The sequence below is a fragment of the Lemur catta genome, chromosome 7, assembly GCF_020740605.2.
Source record: "Lemur catta isolate mLemCat1 chromosome 7, mLemCat1.pri, whole genome shotgun sequence".
Classification (NCBI taxonomy): Eukaryota; Metazoa; Chordata; class Mammalia; order Primates; family Lemuridae; genus Lemur; species Lemur catta.
This window is the reverse complement of record NC_059134.1, coordinates 16,506,088-16,531,554: the sequence shown is the minus strand read 5'-3', so window position 1 is coordinate 16,531,554 and position 25,467 is coordinate 16,506,088. Positions and strand designations below refer to the sequence as shown.

Here is a 25,467-nt window from a genome sequence, read left to right as displayed (position 1 = left end):
CTATTTTTTCCTGCCTGGTTATTTTAGACAAGTGGTTTAAATTTATACATAAAATTTAGGATGACAATAATATCTACACTTTAGAGTTGTTGTGAAAATGGAATAAGATCATGTATGCACATGTGTGGGGCATATAGTAGCTATTCAATAAATGTCAATTCTTCAAGCCAGTGCGGCCCTCCTTCCTCCATCAAGTTCCTCTCTGAAGAGTTGCCTGTCTTGTAGGATCATGGCCTCTTCACTTGATACTAATAATTCCTTGCCTTTCAAAACATTTGTGTACATAACACTTTACGATTTACAAAGTGCTTTCTCTCCATTATCTCATTTGAGTCTCATCACCATAGGGACACAGGCACTATTACCTCTCTCCTAGAGATAAGGAAATTGAGGCTCAGAGATTAGGTAACCCACTCAATTCCACGTGGGAATTAGGGAGGTATCCTTGCCTTGGGAGTAAATTCCTTTCACCCTCTCCTTCCTCTTCTGCAAATTGGGAAGCTGGAACTATTCTCCCTCACTGACAGAACGAGGAATTTATAAACACACATTCTTTAAGATGCTCTGATATTTCCTGTGGGTCACTGGGGCAGCCAAAGCTAAAATCTAATCAGGAATGTTTCCAGACCAGGCCAGCTTGGCCTGACCACTTAGGAGTGTGGCGATGCTAGAACAAAAATTGGGACATGGAAAAAGGTGAGTACCAAGGACTGGAGAACTGCCAGATGATTGGGGATAGAATGAACATTTTGTGGAAACCATCATGCAAGAAAAGTTAAATCATTTTTGAGTCAGTAACCTGACACTTCCCTCCGATGGCCTCAGAATTTGGAGAAGCAGCGTGGTACAGAGGGAAAAGGGTGGGCTTTGGGAGTTAGATCCACTTGGCTCAAATCCCAGCTATGTGACTTATTGGCTGTAGGGTCCCTAGCCCTTGATTTTTCCCTCTGTCAAATGGGGATAATAACAACCATCTCATAGGTTATTGTGAGAATTAAATAGCAAAGGAGGGTATTCAAGGACAATGAGTTTTAGAGGCTGAGAGTCCTGGGTCCTCCACTTACGGTGAGACCTTGAGCAATTTACATAATCTCTGAACTTTAGTATCTTCACCTGTAAAATAGGATAATAATAGAGACTCCTCAGAGTGGTGCAGAGGATTAAATGAGATGTGGCTGGGAAAGAGTGAAAACAAGACCTGGACCATAAAAAGGTCTAAGAAGAGATTAGCTACAGGGTGGTGTGACTGTTCAGAGTGTGAGCACTAGAGCTTGAGTCCTGTGCTATGTTTGACTCCTGCCTGGGCCACGCACCAGCGGCGTGATCTTGTGTTAGCGATTTCGCCTCTTGTCTCGATTGCCTCATCTTAAAACGGGAATGATAATATGTGCCTTGTGGGTTTGGAAAGAGGATTAAATAATATAATACATGTAAAGTGTTCAGAACAGTACCTGGCACCTGGTAAGTGCCCTATAAATGTTAATTATTATTAGCGTTGATTATTCTTATTTCCCTTCCCTTTCCTGGTGTCTGCTCCTATCCAGGCAAAGAGGGTCTGGATTGAAAGCCGGAGTGAGCACCTCTCTGAACGGGGCTGGCGCAAGGTCTCTGTGGGCCCAGGGCTCTGGCCCGGCCTCTTCATGCGCCTCCTAATTCACAGCCTCTGGCCTCTGGCCCTGCCTCTTCAGAGTGGGCCCAGGGGCCTGGGGGGCCCCATTTTAGAGCTGGCTTTGCGGTCAGGCAGCCATAATCTGTCCCTCGAGCCACACCAGAGTCTCATTAAAACGTGCCCCATAAATGTTAAAAAATTTACACATAAAAAAATTCCATGCATGAAACTGAAACCGTACGTTTTACAGCCTCGGTTTGAAATCTTGCATAATATATAAAACCTCGGCCCTGCACTGGGGGCCCGTAAATCAGATTTTATAAAACAAAAAGCTTTTACCTTTCAAAGGGGTTTGGGGAACTTGCAAATTTTACAAACTTTACCAACTGCCAGTCAGAGGCTGCTGGGCCTAAGGAGGGATCCCCTGGCCAGCTGAGAACTAGGCCTGGCGGGTCCCCGGTGGCCGTGGGAATGGGAGTGGGGGGCGTGAAGAGTAGAACCCACCCTGCCCCAGGGGAGCTGGCGAGGCGCATGCCAGCATGGCCACCGTGAAGCTGGAAAGCCACCCTTAATGCACAGAAATGGGGAGTAGAGGGGTCAGAGTGTGGGCGCCAGGGGAGAGGTTTTGCTGGCACCACTCTATTTGTAAATGAGGACTTTGTGGCCACCAGGGAGGAGACTGCTGGAATGAGGTAGCGAAAGGAGCACAGTGTCTGGAGTCAGCAGACTGGGCTCTGGTCCTGGCAAGTCACTTCCTTCCCTGGACTTATGTCCCCGGCTATAAAATGGTAGGGGAGGGGTGAGGAAGACTTGCTCTCCCTAGGGCTGTGTTTTCCCTCCTAAGGTTCTGGGATTCCTTTTTCCCTCGGGTAGCCATGCAGGTGTTGGGGACGCAGCTGGCTAGCCAGGGAGGGAGGTCCCCTCTGAAATCTACAATCTGGGCCCCTGTCTCTGTTCCTTAGGGCAGCTCTGGGAGACTGTGGGGCTCAGAGAAGGGCACTACAGGGCAATCTGCCTCGGGGAGAGGAGGGTGGCTGGCTGGGATGGGAGGATTCTTTGTCCCTGGTAGGCTAGAGACCGCTGGCTCTCAGGCTTGGGAGCAGGCAGGGCCTGAGTGGGGCTCGAGGGCCCTGGGGAGGGGGGTGAACTTCCAAGGGGCAGATTTTTGGGGGACCCAAGTGCCCTCCTAACAAGCCCGCCTATGAAAGTCAATATTCAAGGGCAAAGGAAAGCCGCCCTGACACACATATATATAAAAAATAAATCTCTCAATTATCTCAGCTCATTTGCTTAGGGTCTCTCATTTTATGTCCCTGCTCGGCTGCGCAGTATATCTGTCCGGATAAAGAGTTACAGTCCGTTGGGCTACGTGTGCGGGGTTGTAAAAAATACAGATGCCAAATTAACTGGCTGTGGCACTTGGCAGCTGATTGAGCTGATAATGACGTGATCTGACCTTTTTCTAATTTCTAATTATGTGCATCTCGGCTGTGCTGGCTACATGATTCTTGTTCCAATGATGGCTTCCATGGTTGGCCTCTTTATCCACCCCCTCCCCCGCCACCCGCCAACCCTGACACGGGACCAGGGGGGCCGTGGCAAAGGGCACTGCTTAACTCCCCAAATAAAGTTTCAGGGTCCTGGCCACTCAGTCTCTTTGGCAGCGCCGAGGTGAGGTTGGGAAGCTGGAACAACTTTCAGGACAGACACTGAATCAGGATTAACTTTCTGGATGCCGGGCATTGTTAAAGGCTGTTTCCATGAGCCATCTCATTAATTTAGTATTACAATCACATGAGGCAGGTGTACTAGATCTACAGATGAGGAAACCGAGCTTCAGTAGAGTTAAGTCATCAAAGTTGTACACAGAGTAAGTGGTGAAGTTAGGCTCAGGTCTTTTGTCTCTAAGCACGTTGCCAAATCTCTCCATTTACATAATCAATCAATCCATCAATCAATCATCAACCAGTCATCGACTGTGGCTAACTCGTCTAGACAAATCAGGTCCATCTGAGTAGATGGAATGTCCAAGGATTGCTCCACCAGCTCGACCACTCCCAGCCCAGTCACCTGAGATAGAAGACCAGGGAACACCAGTGGTCTGGGGCCATAGGGTGGCTTCTACAACATCCATGTCTTTGGCTCAGGCCTGGTACATAGCAGACACCCAGCCAAATTCTGTTGGATTCATTCTAGAGATCTGATTCTTTAAGTGAGCAGAACCCTGAGAGACCCGGGCAGTGTTGGCGAGTGGAGAAGCATGGAGCTGGCCACCTGGGAATTTTCCAGGCTGTGCTAGAATGGGGGGCTGCCTTCAGTGGGTCTTCCATAGCCTACCGGTGGTGATAAACAAGGCATTTGAGGTTTGTTTCCGCAGGACGCCTACCTCTTAAGAAGGTTTAAATTCTTTCACATTACTCAGTCTAATTTTAGGTATTTCCTTACCAACTTAGGCTGCAGTTTGTTTTTGTGCCAAGTAAGGGGAGTGGGCCCTGGCCCCCCAGGTCTACTCCAGCTCCCGCAGATATGGCTGCCTCATCTCCTGGCTCCCTGGGTGCCAAGGGTCCGGGTTCTAAGGATCTGCTTCCCAACTGCAGTGTGAGTCTGATCAGCCAAAGATGAGGGCAGGGCCAGACCAACCTGCCCTTAATACTCGACCAACTGGAGAACCTGCATGGACATTCCCAGGGGATCCGAGAGACGGTGGCCCAGCCTCCTAGGAAGTTGGGCTGCTGAATCCCAGCCCAGGGATGAGCAGAGGTGGATTTGGGGCTCTCAGATGCCTCCACTAAACACCCCTGATAGCGGGCAAGTGCTTATCGTCTGGCCAAGGCCTGCTCCACTCTCTGAACACCAGCCCATCATGACACGGCACAGATTTCCAGTCCAGGGCAGGCTCTCCTGGACTCCATAAAGTACCATATTCAACTCTTGACAGAAGCAGTGGTGTGGATAATTCACAGCACAAAATAATACCAAAGTCATTTACATCTGTTCTGCAGATGCACACGTGTGTGTGTGTGTGTGTGTGTGTGTGTGTGTGTGTGTGTGCGCGCGCGCGCGCACGCACTTTTTCTTCCTTCCTTTTTGGGACCACATTTGCTTTTCTAATTCAGTTTCCCTTTTGGGAGCAGGTACCGGCTAAACTCCGGATGCACGAGGTCAGCACTATAATCAATCAATTTGAGGGGCACAGCGTTCCTGAGCTTCCAAATTCACCGTGCATAATCTGGGTAATCCACCCACAGAAAAATCTAGAATTGGGGTTAATAACTCCAGGATGACTAGGGTGATGAACAAACAGAGCAGCCCCTCTGTTGTTCTCCCTCAGCGGAACTCCCAGGGCTAGATGAGAATTTCAGATGTCATCCAGCCCAGTGGTTTCCAAACCTAATTGAGGATTGCAACTGCCTGGGAAACTTTTTAAAATGTAGAGTCACAGGCTCCCACCAAACCAGTAAAATCACAATTTCCAGATGGTGTGGTCCAGGAAAATGAATTTTATAGAACTGTAGTGATGATCTGGGTGACAAACTGGGTTTGGGAACTTGATCTACTGGGTCCCCCTAAGAGGGCAGGTCCTCTGCTGATATTCTCAACATGCCTATGTCAGGTCTTTCTCTCTATTGACATGCTTGAACAAGCCTGTTACCCACATCCTCCACGTGGTAGCACGACAACCATCAGCTCCTCCCTGGGTGGCCCAAGACGGATTTGCTAACATGCCAGGACTCCAGGCCTCAGAACAGCTACCCTAGACAACTGTCCTTTCCTCCTGTCTGCATTACAAGAGAGGGGTAGGAGGACACTGTGCCACCCTGGGTGTAGACGGGGAGAACGTTGGCAGTAAAGTTTGCACATGGATGCTTGGTTTAAGGAACTTAGAAATGGTTCTTGGCTTCTAATATGGTGCATCTAGCGCCTGCCCCACAGTGAGCACTCAGAACTGTTTGTTGAATGAATTAACGAAAGGATCATTTCTAGGGCATTTGGAGGGGATCAAAGGTAGGAAGACTCTAGCCAGGGTAGAGGGTGGAGGGTCTTTACCAGATTGTCCAGTTCTGGGTCATCGCTGAAGAAGGGTTTGTGCTCCTGCTCCTGCTGGTGGACAAAGTTCTCGATGTCCACATCAAAGCTGGCGGAGGTGATGCACTCAGAGCCCTGCGTGGCCTGTTCACATTTCTCAAACAGCAGCGTCAGGAGCGGGAAAAGAGGGTGCCTGCGGGGACATTAAGAGCTCACACATGCGCACACACAGAGACCGTGCTGCTAGCTGGCCTCAGAAGCCACCAGGCTCCCTCTCCCACATTCCCATCACTTGTCCCAAGGTCCCACTCCTTGAGAACGTCCCCAGTCCCCGTGGTCAGCCTAGATGGCAGCATCTCCTGCCCTGGCATGGAGGTCCAGTGTCCCAGTTCCTGGGCCTCAGGGGGCTCCTGTCCCTGCTCCCTGGGCGCCTACCTTTTCTCTTTGGTCAGATAAGCTGCGTGGCTATTTGGAGAGAGATGATGGGTCACAACCCTTCAAAGAAGTGTGTCCATTTCTGGCTCCGAGTCAACCCAGGAAGGAAATGTGGGACGTGTCCAGAGAAGTCCTGGACGTGAACATTAGTGTTAGGCAGACCTGTTTTTGGCTGTCTGGAGCCAGCTGAGGGCAGCAGATGTGCACAAACCCTTGTGTGTTTGTGAGTGTGTGCAGGGGTATGTGTGTGAGCTTGTCCACACCTGGTGGGCAGATGTCTCCACACGTCCTGAGCTTGTTGGCAGACTCAGTTTAGGTCAGACACCCCAAGTACACGTGTAACCTTTCCCTAAACTATTCTATTGTCACACCTTTAGCATGACTGTAACTAAATGATTATTTGTACCATTATTTGTTGACTGTTTTCCTCGAAGACTCTACCTGACCTAATGATCATGGTATCCCTAAGTATTGCCACATGCTCACAGTAGGCACTTAATAAATATTTGGTGACTGCCTGAATGCATCAATGAAAGAAGGAACTCCATGTGTGCAGTTCTATGACATATATGTGTGAGCCAAAGTGCTTACGTATGTGGCTTGACAGATCTTGACTGGGATATCACCAACTCTTGCAAGCTTTCCTGACTGTTCCCCCACCAAACTTAAGCTGATAGCCCCTGAGTTTTTTGTTTTCTCATCTGCCTTCCTCATTAGACTGTGAGCTATGTGAGGGCAGGAATCCAGCCCACCTTCTTCATCACTGTGTCCAAAGTCTAGCAAAGGCATATGGATCTCAATCAGTATTTGTGGAATATATGTGTGCATGCCTATTTGCATGTATAAGTGCATGGCATACTTATTTCTGTAGCATGTGTGCATACGTGTGCATGGGTTGTTGACATTGGACTCTGAAGAGTCCCAGTCCCTTCCACTGTGGTTCCAAATAAGCATCTGCACAATTCTCTGTGGTCTGTCTCCTCAGACTCCTGGGACTATAAAATTTAGGTCTTTTCTTTTTGCTTTAGCCCCGCTTGCTGGGAGAGGAAGAGGAATGTGTTTTGGACCTGGCCCCCAGACCTCTGCCAAAGGAGATGCTCTAGCCAGCTCTGTTCAATAGAACTTTCTGCAATGATGGGAATGTTCTGCAATCTCCACTGCCCAGTATGGTAGCCACTAACCACGTGAGGCCAATGAACACTTGAAATATGGCCATTGTAACAATGACACTGAACTTTTAATTTTATGAAAATTAAATTAAGTTAAATTTTAATTAATTTAAATTTAGATAGCCACATGTGGCTAGTGGCTGCCATATTGGAGAACACAGGAAGTCCTGAAAAGGAAAACAGATCATGCTTTTCCTTCTAGCACACTGTGACTGAACACACTGAGTGAAGGACCAAACATCTAGCCTACAAAGCGTTTGCAAGGGGTGGGGGAATGCCTGCGAGCCTGTCCCGTGTTGGATTTTCATAATTCTGGGCAAAAAGACAGAAAGTGGCCGGGCGCGGTGGCTCACGCCTGTAATCCTAGCACTCTGGGAGGCCAAGGCGGGTGGATCGCTCAAGGTCAGGAGTTCGAGACCAGCCTGAGCAACAGCAAGACCCTGTCTCTACTAAAAATAGAAAGAAATTATCTGGCCAACTAAAATATATATAGAAAAAATTAGCCGGGCATGGTGGCGCATGCCTGTAGTCCCAGTTACCCGGGAGGCTGAGGCAGTAGGATCCCTTAAGCCCAGGAGTTTGAGGTTGCTGTGAGCTAGGCTGATGCCACAGCACTCACTCTAGCCTGGGCAACAAAGCGAGACTCTGTCTCAAAAAAAAATAAAAACAAAACAAAAAGACAGAAAGTGCTTACCCCCATCCACACTCACACCCACATTTTACAGGTCTTCTACTCAGGCTCAGGGGTAGCGGGTGATGCAGGGAGATAAATCCCTGTATCAGATGAGCTGCTGGGCTTGGCAGAGCCTGCCCCTGGACACTATCTCCCGACCCTTGTCTTGGAAGCTGACGCAGAAACTCCTGGGCCCCCAAGGCTGCAGGCTGGGTGTGCAGTCTGCAGGAAGAAGGGTCAATATTTAAGGGTGGCCTATGTGCAACCCTAAATTGCCAGAAGATCTGTTGAGCCCTGGTAGAAAGCTGGTAGGAGAAAGAATGGGTTAGCCTAGCCATCCGGCTGAAAACAAAGAGAAACCCAGGTGAAGGGGTTAAACTCCAGTATAAGTCTTCATTTGCAGCCACTAATACTGCAGCATATTATAGTCTAATCTAACCTGATCCCAGTTTAATGCAAGATTCTCCTGGCCCTGAGTGGAATACCAAAGAAAGCCTCGGCGGCTGTAATTTAAGCAGAGCCCTGCAGTGGCTTAGCTGAGGGACAGGAAAGGCAAATTCCAGACGGTGTTATGAATTATTGCGCCTTATGAACCTTCCTACTCTCAACAGATGCCTGCTGCCATTTAAACAGCCACTAGATCAATTAGGAATGAAAGGCACAAATCGACTCTGTACAAGGGCACTAAATTACCAGGAACTAATAATCTGCAGCATCGTGCCAGGTGGTGGGGGTGCAGGCCCCGCCCCAACTCCGCGGCAGCCGCGGTCACTGCACATTCCTTTCTCACTGGTGGGAGGAGGGGATGGGGGTGTGTGTGCGTGCATGTGCATGCGTGTGCACCAGGTTGAATGCAGGGTGTTGAAGAGAGCAAGGGTGAGCGTTGTGTGCTGTCCTGTGTGTTTTCATTGTTTGCACACACAGTGCTATGTTTATGTAGTACATACACACATGTGGGTTGTGTGTATGCACACAGTGGTGCCAAATTTGTGTGCTGTGAACATAGCGTGTGCATGTGCTCTGTGTTATCTGTATGCAGTACGTGTGCTGGGATGCTGTGTTCTCTGTACACACAGAGGGTGGCATGTGGGCTGGGGAAGAGGGCTGTGCCGTGGCACTAAGGTTGGGGTGGGGAGAGGAGGGTGGTCTCCTCTGCTTCTGTCCTTGCCCCGTCAGGGAGGAGCAGCTTTTCTTAGAGTGGTCAAGGAAGGCCTCTCTGAGGAGGTGACATTGACGTTAAGCCTCAAATGATGAGGCACAGTCGCAAAGAGCTGAGGGAGAGGCATTCCACCCAGGAGAGACAGCGGAGCACTTGAGATAGAACATGAGTTTGGCATATTTCTGGAGCCAAATCTAACTAGCTGAGTGTGGCTGCAGCCAGGTAGGCAGGAGGAGAATGAAGGAGATGAGGTTGAAATGGCAGTGGGGCTCAGGTCATGAGACGCTCATAGGCCTCAGACAGAGCTGGGCTTGGGGGTGGGGGGTGGGCATTGTCATGTATGCTGGGGAACCACATGCACCTTCTATGCAGAGCCACAGCCTGGTTTTATAAGCCTTGTTCACTCCCAGGTGTCAGATCTCCCCAGAACGAGTACATGTGTGTTGATGGGGTACATATCTGGGGCTCCTGCTATCTCTCAGAAGAAGCGAACATGCTGCCCATCCTTCCCTCCAAGTTAAGTGGCATCCATGGGGCACAGGGCAGATTTCACAGGTGCTGGCCTGGGCCCCTCTTGCCAGCTCCCCCGGCCTGAGGCTTGGGCAGTCGGGGTGGGAGGGCAGTGACCACTGTTAGCTGCCGGAGCCTCCCTTCTCACGCCCCATCCTTCCCAGGCTCCTGCTTCCTCCCACCTGTCCCGGAGCTCTGTGGGTCTCACTGAGCTCGGGTGGGGTCTGATCTAACCCACAGCCTTTCCTGTGAACCACAGCCACAGTCAGTGGGGCTGCCTGTGGTTCCCATGCTCTATCCACCTGGATCACTTGGTAAACCTGCTGCCTGCTACCTACCGTCCGAACACAGGGACGGCTGAGACACTGAGCTGCCCCTGGAGAAGACAGGCTCGGTTTCCCAGGGACTCATCTGGGTTCTGTGGCTGCAGCACAGTCCTGGGCTTCTCTAAGGCTGTTCCCAGCCCAGTTACGGGAGAGTCCCCTGCCTTTCCTCAGTTGCCCAGTCTGTGACTGCCTAAGGGCTGACCTGTATTTTCTAAGCTACCCTCCAGCATCACCCCATAAAGCAGGTGAGGCCAGCAGCCACCATCGAGAGGTCCTCTCCAGCAGCCTCAGCGGCCAGTTTGGGGGTCCACCCTGAATAGGGCAGGGTCCACGAGAGCTGGCTTCTAAGCCGCTTGGGACATCAGTGGCCCTATCCAAGCCAGGGATGGGGTGGGGAGAAGGATTTCCAGTTAAATGTGGGATCTTGGCCTTCCCTGAGCCTCAATTTGTCCATCTAGAAAATGGTTTTTAAGGAGCTCTTCTTCTGGCTGTCCAGCTCTCTTCCCCTGAGGAGCCACATCCTTCAGGGGCCACGAGCAGGGACGCGGAAACTCAGGCCCCAGAAGGCGACGAACAAGATATGAGAGATGGTCATTAGACTTTATTTCCAACGAGCTGAGGACATTTGACCTCCATAAGAACTCACCTTCTCCCTCCCAGATCCCTTCTCTGCTCTTCTCCCCACCATGTCACCTCCCGTGTGACCGCCCCCCCACCTCAAGCTCTCTTAAGCCGTTCAAAATTTGGAGGAAATAAATCTCACTGCACTAATTCAGTGAGAGTTTGAGCCTCGTCAGTGCAGAACAAATAAAAGGAGTGAACTGGCATGACATTTTACTGCAGAAGAGAGGTCGTTTCCAGCCACTAATAAAAAGGATTTGACACAGACTAATAAAGAGAAATGAATTTCTCTAATGGCCTAATTTAGCACATTCAGCACTGCACCTCCGCCTGGGTGCTGGGAGGGCGGGCGGCGGACAGAGGCAGGCGGGAGGGAGAGACGGCTCAGCTCGGGCAGAGGGGAAGAAGAGATGATCTCGAATAACATTTTATTATTTCTTTTCTCTTTTCTGAGTCCCCCACCCCACCCCCACCCTCATCACCTCTCCCCAGGAGCATCTGGACTAAAATCAAGCTCAAGATATGCAGTTCCTCTTAACGATCCAAAGAAATAAAGAACCCCTCTCCATAGAATTGCAGTCTTGTGCTAGCTTAAGAAGGTGATTAAACCGGATGTGTTGATTTCTACAGGGGTTTAAGCCATCGTTTGGTTTAATTACTTCTGACATTTCTGCCTTTGTGTTTTTTACATCACCCAAATTTGCGGGCCTGGAATGCCCAGTGTGGGGCCGAGGTGTGTGGGGCTGCCCCACCCCCGCCCCAGGAGAGCCGCAGGGCAGGTGTTGCTGAAGCCCTTTGCTGAGGTTACCAGCACCCTCTCTCCCAGCGACAGACACACCGAGACCCCCTCGATCAAGACCAAAGAGACCCAACCCCCAACTCTGGTGCAGCTTCTGAGACGTCCTGGGTAGGCCAGAGTCAGCAAAGCCCACTCCGTTCCTCCTCTTCTTGAGACAGACAGTCCTAACTAAACTGCGCTGACAGGTCTCCCTAACATTTTTAAAGACCTTCTAGAATGGAGGCCACAGCTTCCTTGGCAACTCATCCTCTCATATCTAACTTAAAGTCCCCCTGTATGGCTGCAGCCCATTTCTTTTTGTTAAATGGACTCAAAAAAAGGTAGTTGGATCCTTTTCCATTTCCCTTCGTTCCTCCTTGGACAACCTGGGTTTGTTTTTTGCTTTTTTAAAAATTTAAAACATTTCTTCCTGCTTAAGGGAGGAGTGGAAACAGAAGCAGAGATAGAAAAAAAAGTTAGAAAGAATGCAAAAATACGGAGCTTCAGAGAGGCTAAAATGCAAAAAATGAGAGACATTTGCCCGGGAGGGGGGACACCCGCGGATGGTCCCAGGCGAGGGGAGGTGTCAGTGTTGCGTTCTCTTTCTGGGTGATAAACCTTGTGATTCACAGTCATGCCACGCCATCCCTTCCCTTGTGACCTTGGCCAGGACTGCAGACCTCAATTACGGGTCCAGCCAAGTGTGTGGCCGCCTGCCTGGGCTGTCCACCTCCTCCCCCGTGACTGCCCTTGGAGCCCCCGGCTCCCCTGCACCTGCCCTCACAGCCCACACTCACCCTGCTGGGGGTGGGCAGAGGGAGGCCCACTGTCAGCACCCACCCCCCCTGGAGCCCCGCTGCCTCTTCCAGTATGTTGGGGGGTGGGGGGACAGAGCCCTGGGCCAAGGATGGGTGACCCCCGGGTGGAATGTACGGGAGGAGAGAGAGCTTCAGTGACAAGCCAGCAGGACCAGCGGCCGGGTCAGGGCCAGGCTGCTCAGAGGACATGAGGCTGTTGCCAGTGAGGTGGGGTGAGGTGGCCCCTCAGGGGTTGCCCAGCTCCCCAGCCTACTCCCTACTGACACGTGGTGGCTGTCACATTGCCAAAGGCCGGCCTTCCTGGCAACTCTGCCCCGGGGGAGGTGGCATTTTGACCCTTGGTTTCTAGTTCCCGAGGCAGAGACCACAGGGATCACAGAATCAGAGACAATACCCTGGAAGCCACTTTCCCGGACAGCCCCCTGCCCCTTTCCTGGGCATCTTTTCACTGCAGAAGGCCCACGCCAGTGCCCATTCTGAGAAGTACAGTGGAAGTTCTCCTGGACTCGGGGCAAAGGAAGCCGACGCTCCTCAGATGAGCACCCCAGGCTCTTCACCAGGGGCCTCAGCCTCCTAGATGGACTCAGCGGAAGTACTGTGGTGGCTGGAGGGACAGTGGGTGGCCCTGGTCTCCTGTGTGGTCCCTACTCCCCCTCACCAGCTCAGGCAAACCGACTCCTGTGCTGACCTTTGCCCTGTGCTCTCCTCGGCCCACACCTTGCCTCCACGGCTCCTTCCACCTGAACTGCTGCTCCCTACACGTCCCTTCTAATGACCTGCAGAATCCAGCTCAAAATGCCATGTCTCCTGTGCAGGTGGCCCCAGGGGAGCCCCCTCTGAGCCATAACAGCAAGCGCTCAGGGCTTGTCCCGTGATCACACCACGGTCTAGGGTGGGAAGCTGGGTGGTCTGAAACCCATGGACAGCTGTGTGACTTTGGGCAAGTGACCAGATTTTCTGAGCCTCAGTTTCCTCTTTTATACAACAGGGATAACACCTCCCATGAGGGTTATTTTTATTTATTTATTTATTTTTTGAGACAGAGTCTCACTCTGTTGCCCAGGCTAGAGTGCCGTGGCGTCAGCCTAGCTCACAGCAACCTCAAACTCCTGGGCTCAAGCAATCCTACTGCCTCAGCCTCCCGAGTAGCAGGCATGTGCCACTGCCACAATGCCCAGCTAATTTTTTCTATATATTTTTAGTTGTCCAGCTAATTTCTTTCTATTTTTAGTAGAGACAGGGGTCTCACTTTTGCTCAGGCTGGTCTCAAACTCCTGACCTCAAGCGATCCTGCCGCCTTGGCCTCCCAGAGTGCTAGGATTATAGGCATGAGCCACTGCGCCCAGCCCCATGAGGGTTCTTGTAAGGTTAAATGAAGAAACATGGAGAGTGTCTGGACTTAGGAAGCTACCAATTAATGCTTGTTCCCTTTGCCTGGAGTGGTGGGTATGAGGGCATCTTTTTTGTTCAAGAAACACTGACACCATCCACTCCAATAAATTTATATTCCCATCTCCACTGACTCATTTGGCTGGGAAGCAAGCCCCTGTGCCAATTCAAATAGAGGCCCAGAAAGAGGAGGGGGAGAGACATCTTAAATTTATCAGAACTCAGAGCTTCATTTTCTTTTAACCAAAAAAGCACTGCCAGTAGGCATTCATCTTTTTATTTCCCTATGACACTTATTAAGTTCTGCTAACCACAGTGGGCTGTGCACAGCTCCGTTCTTCCATCACACGGTCAGCCCCTCCAGTCCGTGACTTCATGGCTTTCGGGATTCCCAAGAGTCAGGCACAGTGCCTGGCACACAGCGGGGGATCAACAAATTTTTGATGAAGCAATGAATGTGAATAGATGAATGAATGAAGCAAGCAATGACTATGAGAATGAAGGTTCTCAGACACAATCCTGAAGTTCTTTAGGCTCAGAATCCACCCATATTGGAGGACTCGGATCAGATTTTGCCATCTGGCAGCTTCGGGCCACAGTTGCTACAGAAGGACCTGCCCTCGGTGGGGCTCTGCTGGGGCGTGTGTTCGCGTGGGGAGGGGGCGGCGAGGTCCCGGAGGGAGGGGAGAGAGTGGGAAGAAAGGTGCCTGCCCAGCCCTCGGCTTCTCCTCCCCTCGTAGGTACCAGATGGAGAGAACAGAGTGGGGTGGGGAGAACAAGCCAGCAGCCCCTGGTTGGGTGTATTTTTACTTCAGGTGTGACGTTGAAACCAAGCGGATATATTTTTAGTCCTGCCCAGTGGGCGGTGTGTTCGCCTGGGTTGCCTTGGAGAGGACTTCTTCTTGTTGCTAAATTGGAACTGCATCTGTTAGGGTTCCTGGGCTCCAGCCCAGCTCTCCTCCCCCAGGTGGGTGGGCAGGTCCATTCCTGGCAAGTGTGGGCCCCATGCGGGTCACAGTCTGCTCAGCACCCCTTCTTTTCGTGCACACTCACACCCAAGCACACCACTCCTGGCACATTAAAAAAAATCACTGTGAAATCACAACCGAGTGACTGTTAAGGCTGGCCTGTAAGGGCAAGAATATGAAGAACCTAAAACTCCAGACCGGGGAAGGATCTCATGTCCAGCCTCCTCCTGATAAGGAGAGAAACCTCAGGCACAGAAAAGAGAAGTGTCTTTCCTGAAACTAGGCAGCTAGTGAGAGGTGGGCAGAGCTGCTACACAAGTCACCAGAAATTCAGCCAGTGAAATTCAGTCAGTGAAAATTCTTCAGAGGAAGGGCTGGTGTGGGGAGGAAAGCTCTATCCGTTTTGCCTTGGTCACTGGCAGAGGCTAACCACACTCCCACACACATTTGGTGGCACTTTGTAAATTACAAAATGCTCTTACACGTGCTTATTGCATTTAAACACCCCGAGAGCCTCATCATTCCCATTTTACTGACTAGCAAACTGACGTACTGTGTGGTTAAATGACTTCATCAAGCTGATAAGTGATTCAGTTGAGATTTAAATCTGGGTAGCCCAACTCCAAATCTTGTGCTCTTCCCTTTCTCCCACGCACTGACTTTGAACCATTACTGGAACCACTTCAACCTCCTCCTCCTTTTTCTTTCCTGTCCTTGAGTCATATGCATCCCAGGGTGGAGGAACTGAGCTGCCAGGTTTACCCTTGGAGCATCAAACCATTGCGGCACAAGAGAACCTCTGCTTATCCGATGGGTTTCGAAAGAACCTCCTCTTGTAATAATACTTCTGTGTGTTTGGAGAGGGCCCTACATTTTTAAAGATCTTTGATTTCCTCATTTGATGCCTACCCTGTGGGGTAGGAAAGCTTGTCTAACGAGGTTAAATGATTTGCCCAGTGGTAAAGTCAGAACTCAGACTGGTCTTACTCTGGATTCTTTGCACTCAGCCACAAAAGGGACCTGGGCTTGGGAAAGCAAAGAGTGGCGCCATGGTTAAAAGAGGGACAACCCGGCTCAGCTTAGCCCTGGGGAGAAGCCATTGGCCTTATGAGCACAATCCTAGCTCACCATTCTCCTCCCACTCCACCCTCCCCACTCACCCTAGCAGGAGGCCCAACTCTTGGTCGTCTTCCCTCTTGCAGCGGAGACAGATCCAGTGCAGGCTTCTTCACCAATGTAGCTCCTATTCATTGAGGGCCTTCTATGGCCAAGCACTGTCAGCTGTTACCATTGGTTATCTCATTTAATCCTAACATAGCCACGCGAGGATAAAAGTCTTTGGGCTTCCGGACTCCTGGATCTCTCTCTTGTCAATGACCCTCATCTTTGCAGGGTCCCTGGATTACTCAGCTCTACCTAGCCCAGGCCGATGAGCTATGGAAGCAGCAGGACCCACTTCTCTACACACCTGCTTCCTGACCAAGGCAGCTGCAGCCTCTGGGCCCACGAGCAGCAAGTGTAGAGTTTGGGGTGGGGGCCTTCTGATGCCGGCAGGAAGGGCAAGGACCAGGCTTTGCCTGGTACAGGGGAAACCTGAGCATGGTTTCACTTTGCAGATTATGGCTCTGGCAGGATCACCCCCCGACTATGATTAACAGCTGAGACGTTACTTCTCAGAGCCCCCAGCCCATACAGCCCAGCCAAGAACATAGTCTGGGTCCACAGCACCTAGTAGGATAGAGCAGCGGTCCCCAACCTTTTTGGCACCAGGGACTGGTTTCATGGAAGACAATTTTTCCAAGGATTGGGATGGGGGTGTGTGGCAGAGCTCTGTGGCGCTGGTCCATGGCCCGGGGGTTGGGGACCGCAGGTCTAGAGGCCCTGGCATGAAGCACCTGGTCCGACTTCTCTGCCTGGAATGGCTGCGTTTCTCCCACACCATTCTCAGGCCATCTCATCCAGCACATTCCAGGAATGACCAAGCACAGTGCCAGGGACGGCAGAGGGTTAAGCCACAGGGTCACCTCACTGGAGCCAGAACACTCTTTGGTCACAGGGTGGATGAGTTCCCTCAAAGACACCTCATTAGGAAGTGCTAGTTCCCAGGGTCCTGACCAGGCAGCTGCTAAACAGGACGGTCCCAACAGGACCCAGTCCCTCTGTTAGCCCCAAACCTAGGAGGGATTCCTCCCAGCCCAGTCCCAGGAAGGGTGGCGTGGCTGTCATTCTCTCAGGGTTCCCTCCCTTGGGAAAAGCAGTGTGACTCTCCCACACTGCCCTGTGGGCCTGAGCCTTGTAGTCAAATCCACACATACTTTTCTGAGCCTGTACTATGTGCCAAGTTTATATTACAGCTTCTTTCTATGTCTGTCCCCCTCTCCCTGGACAGAACCCCTTTCAGAACTTGACATGATGCTTTACATATGCATGATTTTACTGAGCTAGAGCCCAGTAAATATTCAATTGAATTGTGGCACGAAGACCACTTGGCTGGGAGCCCTGTCCAGTCCTGCATCGCCTCTCAGCATTTACCTCCTGTCCTCACCAGCTCCTGTTTAGATTTTCCCAAACATCTAACAGCAGCTGACACCCACAGAGTGCTAAGCATCTGCCAGGTTTCCTACCAAGCACTTTACCTGTGTCATCTCATTTAAATCTCATGACAATCCGGATGAAGAGACTACTATTTTTATTCCTGCTTTATAGATGAGGAAATCAAGGCACAGAAAGCTTTAGGGCCCACTGGTGGAGCCAGAGTACGAAGCCGGCAACCTAAGTCCAAAGGCTGTGGGAGCCCCGCCTCCCTCAAGGCATCAGACTGTCACGTCCTGAATGGGCCAAAGCAACACATCTGGCGCCTCTGTTTAAGAAACATCCTCGTCTACCTAACAAACCTTGATCTGTGTGCCAGATATTATCATATATTACCTAATCTAATCTAGCTATTATTGTTTTCTTTTTCATAGTTGAGAAAACAGAGGCTCAGAGAGATTACCTTGCCCAAAGTGACAATGCGGGTTGTCATCAGGTCTGTTTCTGGAGCACTGTTCCATTTCCCACTGCCCGGCACTGCCACGGCTGCATTTGCACCTCTCGCTATAGGACTGTCAGGACCAAGCCCGGAACTTCAGTGACCTTTAGGCTGGTCTCAAGGGAGTGATCTGGACACCGCCCATTGCCCTATTCTATTCCTTCCCCAAATAAGTGTGGATTCTAGAGGAACTCAGTCTGCGTGAGACAGAAACCCGTGTGGTATAAGCTTAGGGCTTTAGAAATGCGCATTACTTTTACTGAACAAGAGCTGGACTACAGAATGAGCTCTCTGGGGGTAGAAGCTCTGAGCTTCTGGAGTATAGGAGATGAGACTGATGTGAGAAACTAGACAAGCCGTATGAAAAGGCCAGGATTCTGAGAGCTGAGAAACCAGAGCAGCAGCAGAATGGTTCGAGGCTGGGTTCCTAAAGCTGCCAGGACGGAGTACATTTACTGGTAAACCAGGAAAGGCTGGGAAGCGGCTTAGAAAAGGTGGAGAATTTGGATGTGAAGGTGGGGCTTTGCTCAGGCAGACGGGAAGAGACAGCACTGGGTAGTTTAAGAAGGAGGAAACTCACCACCTTGGCATTCAGGTAGAAAATCATCACTGCAGACACTTACGAGCACTTACTCCATACCAAGCACTAAGTAGTAATCCGTTAAGAGAGAACATTTCATACATAGAACCCACGGGTAGAACAGACGGGACAGTGAGGACTAAGAATGTAGGATCATAGCTAGAGGTATCAGTGAGACCATTCCAAAGAACCAGCTCACCTATTTAGAAACAGAGCCTGTGCACGTGAAACTTGGCTCACTGTGTGAGGTCGGTGCCGCGAGGCTGCTGAGAGCCGACTGTGCACGTCTCTTCCCGACTCTGTTCAGTGGCATCAAGTTGGCGGTTTGGAATGGGCCACGGTGGAAGCATCTACACCACGGAAACCAGCAAGTGCTACAGATCAGAGCTTTCCCCCTCCCCTCGCCCCCGAGAGCCATTTGCCAGCACATCAACCTAGAACTATGGTATGTTTATGGGATTCTGCCTAATTAATGAAGCCATCCCACAAGCTTTGACTTCAGTACCTGCTTTGCCTAAGCTGCAGACTCTAAGGTATTGTGTAAGGTGCTGGGGAGAAGCCATGAACTAGCCAGACCTTAACAATCTACCGGGGGAAACAGAAACAAAGTTAGCACAAATGCTAACACAATTCAATCGTGAGTTATGCTGCAAAGGAGAAATGCAGGGTCCAGAAGCCGCCTCGCCTCTGCACCTGCTGCTACGGCCTCGTCTCTAGCATTCCTGCTGGAGAAGCAAAGCACAACTGCCCTCGCCATTTCCATGCTGCTCATGCCTCCAGCCCAGCTTTCTCTTATTGATAATGGGCAACTTCTTCAGCACTGCTGGGTGGGCCACTTCCCGGGTTCTCAGCCAGTCGAGTCCGGGTAGGGAGAGCCAACACCTTAGCAGAGCAGTCTGGCAAAGCCAAACTCCTCCCCCACCTGCACCTGGCCAGCCCTAGCCCCTTCTCTCTGCTCCTCAGGACGCCCTGGTTTCCATGGGAACCCACTGACTTCAAAGGGGAACGAAGGAGACTGGAGGGGAGGGGGGGGCGAAAGCTGGATTACCCTCACCCTCTTGGCCCCTGTCTGTGTGCTCCTGACAACCTAATCCCCCTCTCGGACAGCACCCAACACCTGGCCACTGGCCACCAGCACAGGTGGGTGGGTGTTGGGGCTCAAGCTAAGTGTGGACTTCTTTGGGGGGAAAAAGCCAAGGTTGAGGTGGGGGCGGGGAAGGTGAGAACTGAGCTGGGCCCCAACCTGTGGCCCCTCACTCACAGGCCTCCCCTCCTCAGACCCCTTCTCAGCACTGCCCCTGGGCCACAATTACCAGCGATGTGCCTCCAATCACGGATTGCTCAGATTACACCAGAATCGTGAATCTGAGCGGGAGCTCCTGGTCGTAGGGCTGATTAGCCCAGATGATGCTCTGCTATGATCCAATTAAAGACAGGCTCTGCCCTCCACTCCCCCCAGCCACAGTTTCCACATCAGAAGGGAACCAGGACGTTTCATTAACACATCCTCACATACAAACACAGCCTCCCTGGTGCTGGCAGGCTCCCCCTACTTTTGTCACACTGCCCCTCTGTCACCCAGTAGGGGTCTGAGCAGGGAGAGGCCACCCCACCCTTCCTTCATCTGTGGTTCTGGGAGGGGCTGTGGTGGGGGCTCCCAAAAGTCAGTGCTGGGCACTAATCTGAAAGGAAAGGGTCTGGTTACACTTACTGACATGAAATGCAGACTCCCTGACATGCCTCGGAACAGCCAGGCTGCCCCGGGCAGGCAAATCTAATTAAAATTACCCGACCTTACAGGAGGCTGATCCCCCTCCCTGGTCATCCCCTGGCAAGGGCTGGTACTAATGGGAGAGGTGTGGTTATGGGGAGACAACCCTGGGGTCGCTGGGCCAGGAGGCAGCACAGGACTGGAGAGACGGGAAGCAGGGCCCAGGGGTGCTGTCAGCTCAGCTGCATGAGGTGCTGGGGCAGCCACGTTTGCCTGGGCTTCCCTCTTCAGGGTCAGAAGGCTGCAGACACACTTTGAGCAAGGGCCAAGGGCTGTGGGGTGGTCAGCCCTGTGGGAGAAGATCAAGCCCAGGAGTGAAGGTGAGCAGGAAAAAGTGTTGGTTGAAGGAAGGTCTGGGCCATACTTCAAGTGACAACATGGTGGACAGCTCCCTTGGGGGCAGTGACCCACCACTCTTGCCATTTGGCCTGGGTGGGGTACGTGCCTGGGATCTTGGGAAGGGCTTTGGAGCCCATGGGTCCCACTGACAAGACCAAGGAACCCATCTGCTTGGTGTCAGACATGGTGCCAGGTGCTTACATGGGCTGTCTCATTCATTCTTTTTTTTTTTTAATTTCAAAATATGAAGGGGGTACAAATGTTCTTGTTACATGGCTTGAGTCAGGGCTATCAATGTGTCCATCACCGGAGCAGTGTTCTCATTAATTCTTATCAAACTTGCTGCTTATGTTCTATTATGAAACTAAAACTCAGAGAGACCAGTACATGGTGGAAGTATGACTCAAGCCTAGGTTTCCAAAAAACTTTTTGTTATACCACTAATCTGAGGGGCTTTCTGGACTGTGATCTATGTTCGCCATAGGTCCCGCCCCCAGGGGTCTGAGAAGGTGCTTAGCCTTTAGTGTGGGAATGAATCACCTGGATCTTGTGAAAGTGCAAATCATGAATCCTGAGGTCTGAGTGGGCCTTGAGATTCTGCATTTCTAATTAGCTCCCAGGTGACAAGAAGCTGCTAGTCTGTGAAACATGCTTTGTGTAGCAATGGTCTAAATAGAGCCTAGCCCAAGTCATCAGGCTGTCGGGCAGTTTTCAGGGGCCACATTACTCCCCTCTCCCTTCTTAAGCTCCCCACGGGAGCACAAGCCCACATATGGCCCAGGTTAATTTGCAGGTGGCTGTGCAGCCTCCTCCCCCCACACCCAGCTGCTCTGGCCACTGGCCATTCCCGGAACACACAAATTCTATTCTGCCTGGAAGGTCCTATCTCATCCCATTTCTCCACCTGGTGGGGTCTCTTTCTCAGTCTATAAGACCAAATGCAAATATTGCTTCCTTTGTGAAGCCTCCCTGTTATTCTGACTACCCAGCGTTGGTTTCTTGTTTGCATATCTACCAGTTCCTGGAGAGACAAAGGGAAGAGTCTGTGCACCCACCCTCTCATTTCACCCTCTTGCCCCTGGAGTCTGGCACATATGAATAGTAAGTTCAATAAAAGAGTGTGAAAGAAGGAAGGGAGGGAGGACAGGAGGGCCCATCCCACACTGGGGGAGGCTGGCTTACCCTCCCTTAGAGACTCCCTGACAGGGACTGTGACCAGGAGTTCTTTGGGGCCCAAGGGAGAGCTTTCCACCTGCAGGTAGTGGGGCGTGGCCTGGGCATTGCGCAGGGGGGTGCCAGTACTGTGTTTTATCCTTCTCCAGACCTGGGAAGGCCCCTGGTGCCAGGATCCCCCCATGGAGCAGGGCCCATTGCTCCAGACTCTCAACTGTTGATATTAGAAACATTCAGCTCATCTGAGTAACTAAAAATAATGCCAGCGATAATGATAATAACAGCACTAATCACCACCATTACCATAAAGGCACTGTCATTGGGGTGGTGGGGGAGGAATGAGAAAGGAATCAATCTTCCTATTCATTTGTGTTGGGTGGATCATTCCGTGTGTTCCTGGCATTAGCACCTGCTGTGGCATGTGCCCAGCCAGAGGTGAGCCGCGCTTGTGGAGGCACGTGAGCATATAAGCTCACACAGGTGAGTGTCCAACCTCAGTGCTGAGTGCAGACTCCTGCATCTTTTCTTACTGCTGTGGACTCCCCGTGGATAAATGACGACTGAAGTTCCTGCTGGAGCCTCCTGAAGCCTGTTCTCAGGCGACTACATCTTCTTCCCCAACCATGTACAAGAGAACTGGAATCATCAAGGCAGACAGGCACTTCCCTGAGCCCCACCCTCAGCCTCTGCAACACCCAGGTCCCAGCCCTGGGTGCATGGGGCAGACGCAGAATGGGAAGAAACAAGCTGCCTGTTCTTAGCAAACTCCCCATCTTGGGGGAGAGTGCCAGAACCTATGCAGTCACACCCAACACCAATTGCTAAAAAGCAAAGGCTGCCATGAGTCAAAGTGTGGTCCAAGAACCAGCTGCATCAGATTCACCTGGATCCTTTAAGGAAAATTCATAACCCTCTTCCTATAGCTTGACCTACTGCTGATCTAACACCTCTGAGCGTGGAGCCCAGAGCCATGCGCTTTAACAAGCTCTCTCTGATTTTCATGCATGTTAAAGCTGTGTACTGCCAAGTCCTAGAGGGTGTAATCAGATGTCCAGTGCTCTGGTGGGTTGATAGAGTGCAGGCAACAGTGGCGGACAGGGCAAGGAGATGGTCCAGAGGCAGCTGCCTGCTGGCCGAGCTGAAGGTTTCTGATGCTCGTTTAGGGCTCAGCTCCGTAGTTGACACGGGAGGGGGTGCTCCTGGGAGACACCGCCCAGCTCTTCCTATCCCTTACATTTCCAGGAAGCTAGAGTCAACCTGCCATGGCCATTGGAATTTCTGGATTGACTCGGGAGACAAGGCTGAGGAGAACGGCTCTTCCATCGTCTCTCACGAGCCCACCCTCCAGCCAGCATGCTCATCTCTTACTGCTGAGCTGGGCCTGAGGGGGGCTCTGCACACTCTGAAGCGTCTCCTACCTGTAAACAGCTCGCTTGTCAGCTTCCAGCTGGGCCTGGGGGTCGATGGGGGCACTGGGCACAGGTGTGCTGGCAGCAGCCGAGGGCGCCGAGATGTGGACAGCCTGGGCCTTGGAGGGTGGCTGGGCGGTTGCCGTCATCTGCAGAGAGAAGAAAGGGGACGGGGTGCATTAGCATGGCCGGGGTGCTGGGCCCCAGGCTGGAGTGTGAGGTCTACCTTGGCCTGCGGTGTGCCTGGATACGAGCACAAGGGCGAGAGAATTGTGAGCACACGACAAACGTCCACTCATACATGTGCTACAGTGGAAAGAATAGCAGGGCTTTCTTCAAATGAGAATGTTCTAGAAATCACTTCAGCCATCCAAAACCAGGCAATGCCCAGCAGCATACTTTGAAAGATGATTCTTAATGCAAATGTGGTGACCTTTGCCCAGAGTTAGAAAAAAAACAATATGGTGAACCCTTTAAATTGTGCTTATGAGTCATAGGAACTGTATAAATTTGATTGATGACTTTGAAGAGCAGGAAAAAAAGTAGCTGAATCAGTTCTCCTTTGGGCACAGTTTATTTATCCGCTTCAACATAAGCCAGAGGTAACAGTTCCAATGACTTTGACTAGTGACCAAATGGCTCTCCAAATTCTGTTTATCTGGCCATTGGAAGGTATACAGGTTTTAGTGGACAATAGACATATTCTTGTTCTTGGCCATAACAAATATTTGGGGCAGTGGTTTTCATAATATGTTACATGTTTTTGAAGGTGTCCTGAGGCCTCCAATTTTGTGCCAACCAGAGCGACTCCTGTTATTATATATTGGACTTTCTACCTGTAAAAGGTATCTTTTAAAGAAATGGTTCAGTGGTTTTAAAACTTTTGAAATCCATCATTATGGAATTTAATGCCATTCCATTCCCTTCAGTTAAATAGATCCCTAAAAGTGTGAGTGGTGGTACACCTCAGCTGTCCTCTCCCATCGCCCTGTCCACAGCCCCACCATAGCTCCTCTCACACTGTGCTTGTCTGTCTCCTTCCCTGAGGCCTTGTTCACCCTTTCCTCCCCAACTCCCACCTGGCACACGCGCAATAAAAAGGTTTGATGTCCAATAAAAATATTTGCTGAGAAAATGAGTGAGTGAATAAATGAATGAATGTGCCTTGAAAGAGTCAGATATTTTACAGCAGGAAAGTTCGTCATCCGATCTAGGTCCCTGCGTTCTGGAAGGAAACACAACGTACTTCTGTGAATACAAGCATATCATTGCTGGTGTGTATGTCCCCAAGACACGTGCACGTCTCATTCTCTTCATTTAGAAATTCACTCAGATGCTGCCTCTTTGCAGTATAATATAGCCCCTCTGCCTCGTGCTGTATTTTTCTTCCCAGCCCTTAGCATGACCATGGACTGCATATCTATTTGCTTATTTACTTTCTCCCCACTCCCAACTAAAACTTAAGCTCAAGAAGGGCTTGTAACAGGGCCCAAAATGGGCCTGGAATAGTCTGGCACTAGCTGATGTTCAATAAATATTTATTGAATCAATGAACTAATGAATGATGGATGGTGAATGAGGTTGAGATTATAAAAGAAATGAATCTGCTTTTCTACACTGTATCATTTTTCGTAGGAAGAAATATCCTTGCCACTGTTGTCTGAGCTGGGGGAACCTTCCCAGACTCAGTAGGTATGAGGCTAGACACAGCATCATGGTGCATTGAAGTCTGCAGACAATCGCTTGGATCCTCTACTGGCCTTTGACCTTGGGCAAATCTCTTAACTTTCCTGAGCTCCTGTTTTCTTATCAGTAAGCAAATTGGTGGCCTTTTAGGATTCATGAGTACGAAAGAGGTACTATAAGAAAGAAAGTAAAAGCAAACGTTGTTCTAGTTTTCAAAAGAGAGAAAAGAGGTGGGTTCAGAAAAAACTAAATACTGGTAATCTTCATGTTGATCTGGGCCAGGTTCATTCATTCCTTCACTAACTCAGCCTATCATTTCTTCAGAAATTTCTTGAGTCCTTGCCATGTACCAGGCACTGTGCAAGGCTCTGGGGTCACAAAGATGAATGCCTGCTATCATGGAGCTCAGTTTGTGGATCTGACATCATTTCTAAGCTTGCAGATCAGGAAGTCATGGTATAAATGACTTCAGCAAGGTATTTTCCGTGATATCCTTGTGGAAAACACGGAGATGTAGCCTGGTGGACAATTATGTGTGGATTAGCAAACTACACCCAAAGGATGACAATTAAAGTATAGATGTCAGCTTGGGGGAGGTTTCCAGAAGACAGCCACACACTTCCTCTTTAGTCCTTTTCAACATTTTTATCAGTGATTTAGGGGATGTTTGAAGAAATGCTCAACAAATTTATGAATGATATGAAACTGGGATCCAAAAGATCTTTACAGATTTTGGCAACAGGCTAAATCTTTTTTTTTTTTTTTTTTGAGACAGAGTCTCACTTTGTTGCCCGGGCTAGAGTGAGTGCCATGGCGTCAGCCTAGCTCACAGCAACCTCAGACTCCTGGGCTTAAGCGATCCTACTGCCTCAGCCTCCCGAGTAGCTGGGACTACAGGCATGAGCCACCATGCCCGGCTAATTTTTTTGTATATATATTTTTAGTTGGCCAGATAATTTCTTTCTATTTTTAGTAGAGACGGGGTCTCACTCTTGCT

The 25,467-nt window shown here is 50.6% G+C and overlaps 1 protein-coding gene across 5 annotated transcripts in view; it reads right to left on the bottom strand.

Moving 5' to 3' along the window:
- The window catches only part of PKNOX2 (PBX/knotted 1 homeobox 2), a 255,932-nt gene that overhangs the window by 39,763 nt on the left and 190,702 nt on the right, over window positions 1-25,467 (bottom strand). For all 5 annotated transcript variants that reach the window (XM_045555737.1, XM_045555738.1, XM_045555739.1 and 2 more), the window contains 2 exons: window positions 22,794-22,933; window positions 5,657-5,828 (listed from right to left, as the gene is read on the bottom strand). In XM_045555737.1, the coding sequence (XP_045411693.1) occupies window positions 5,657-5,828; window positions 22,794-22,933 (312 nt within the window). The remainder of the gene's footprint in view (window positions 1-5,656; window positions 5,829-22,793; window positions 22,934-25,467) is intronic.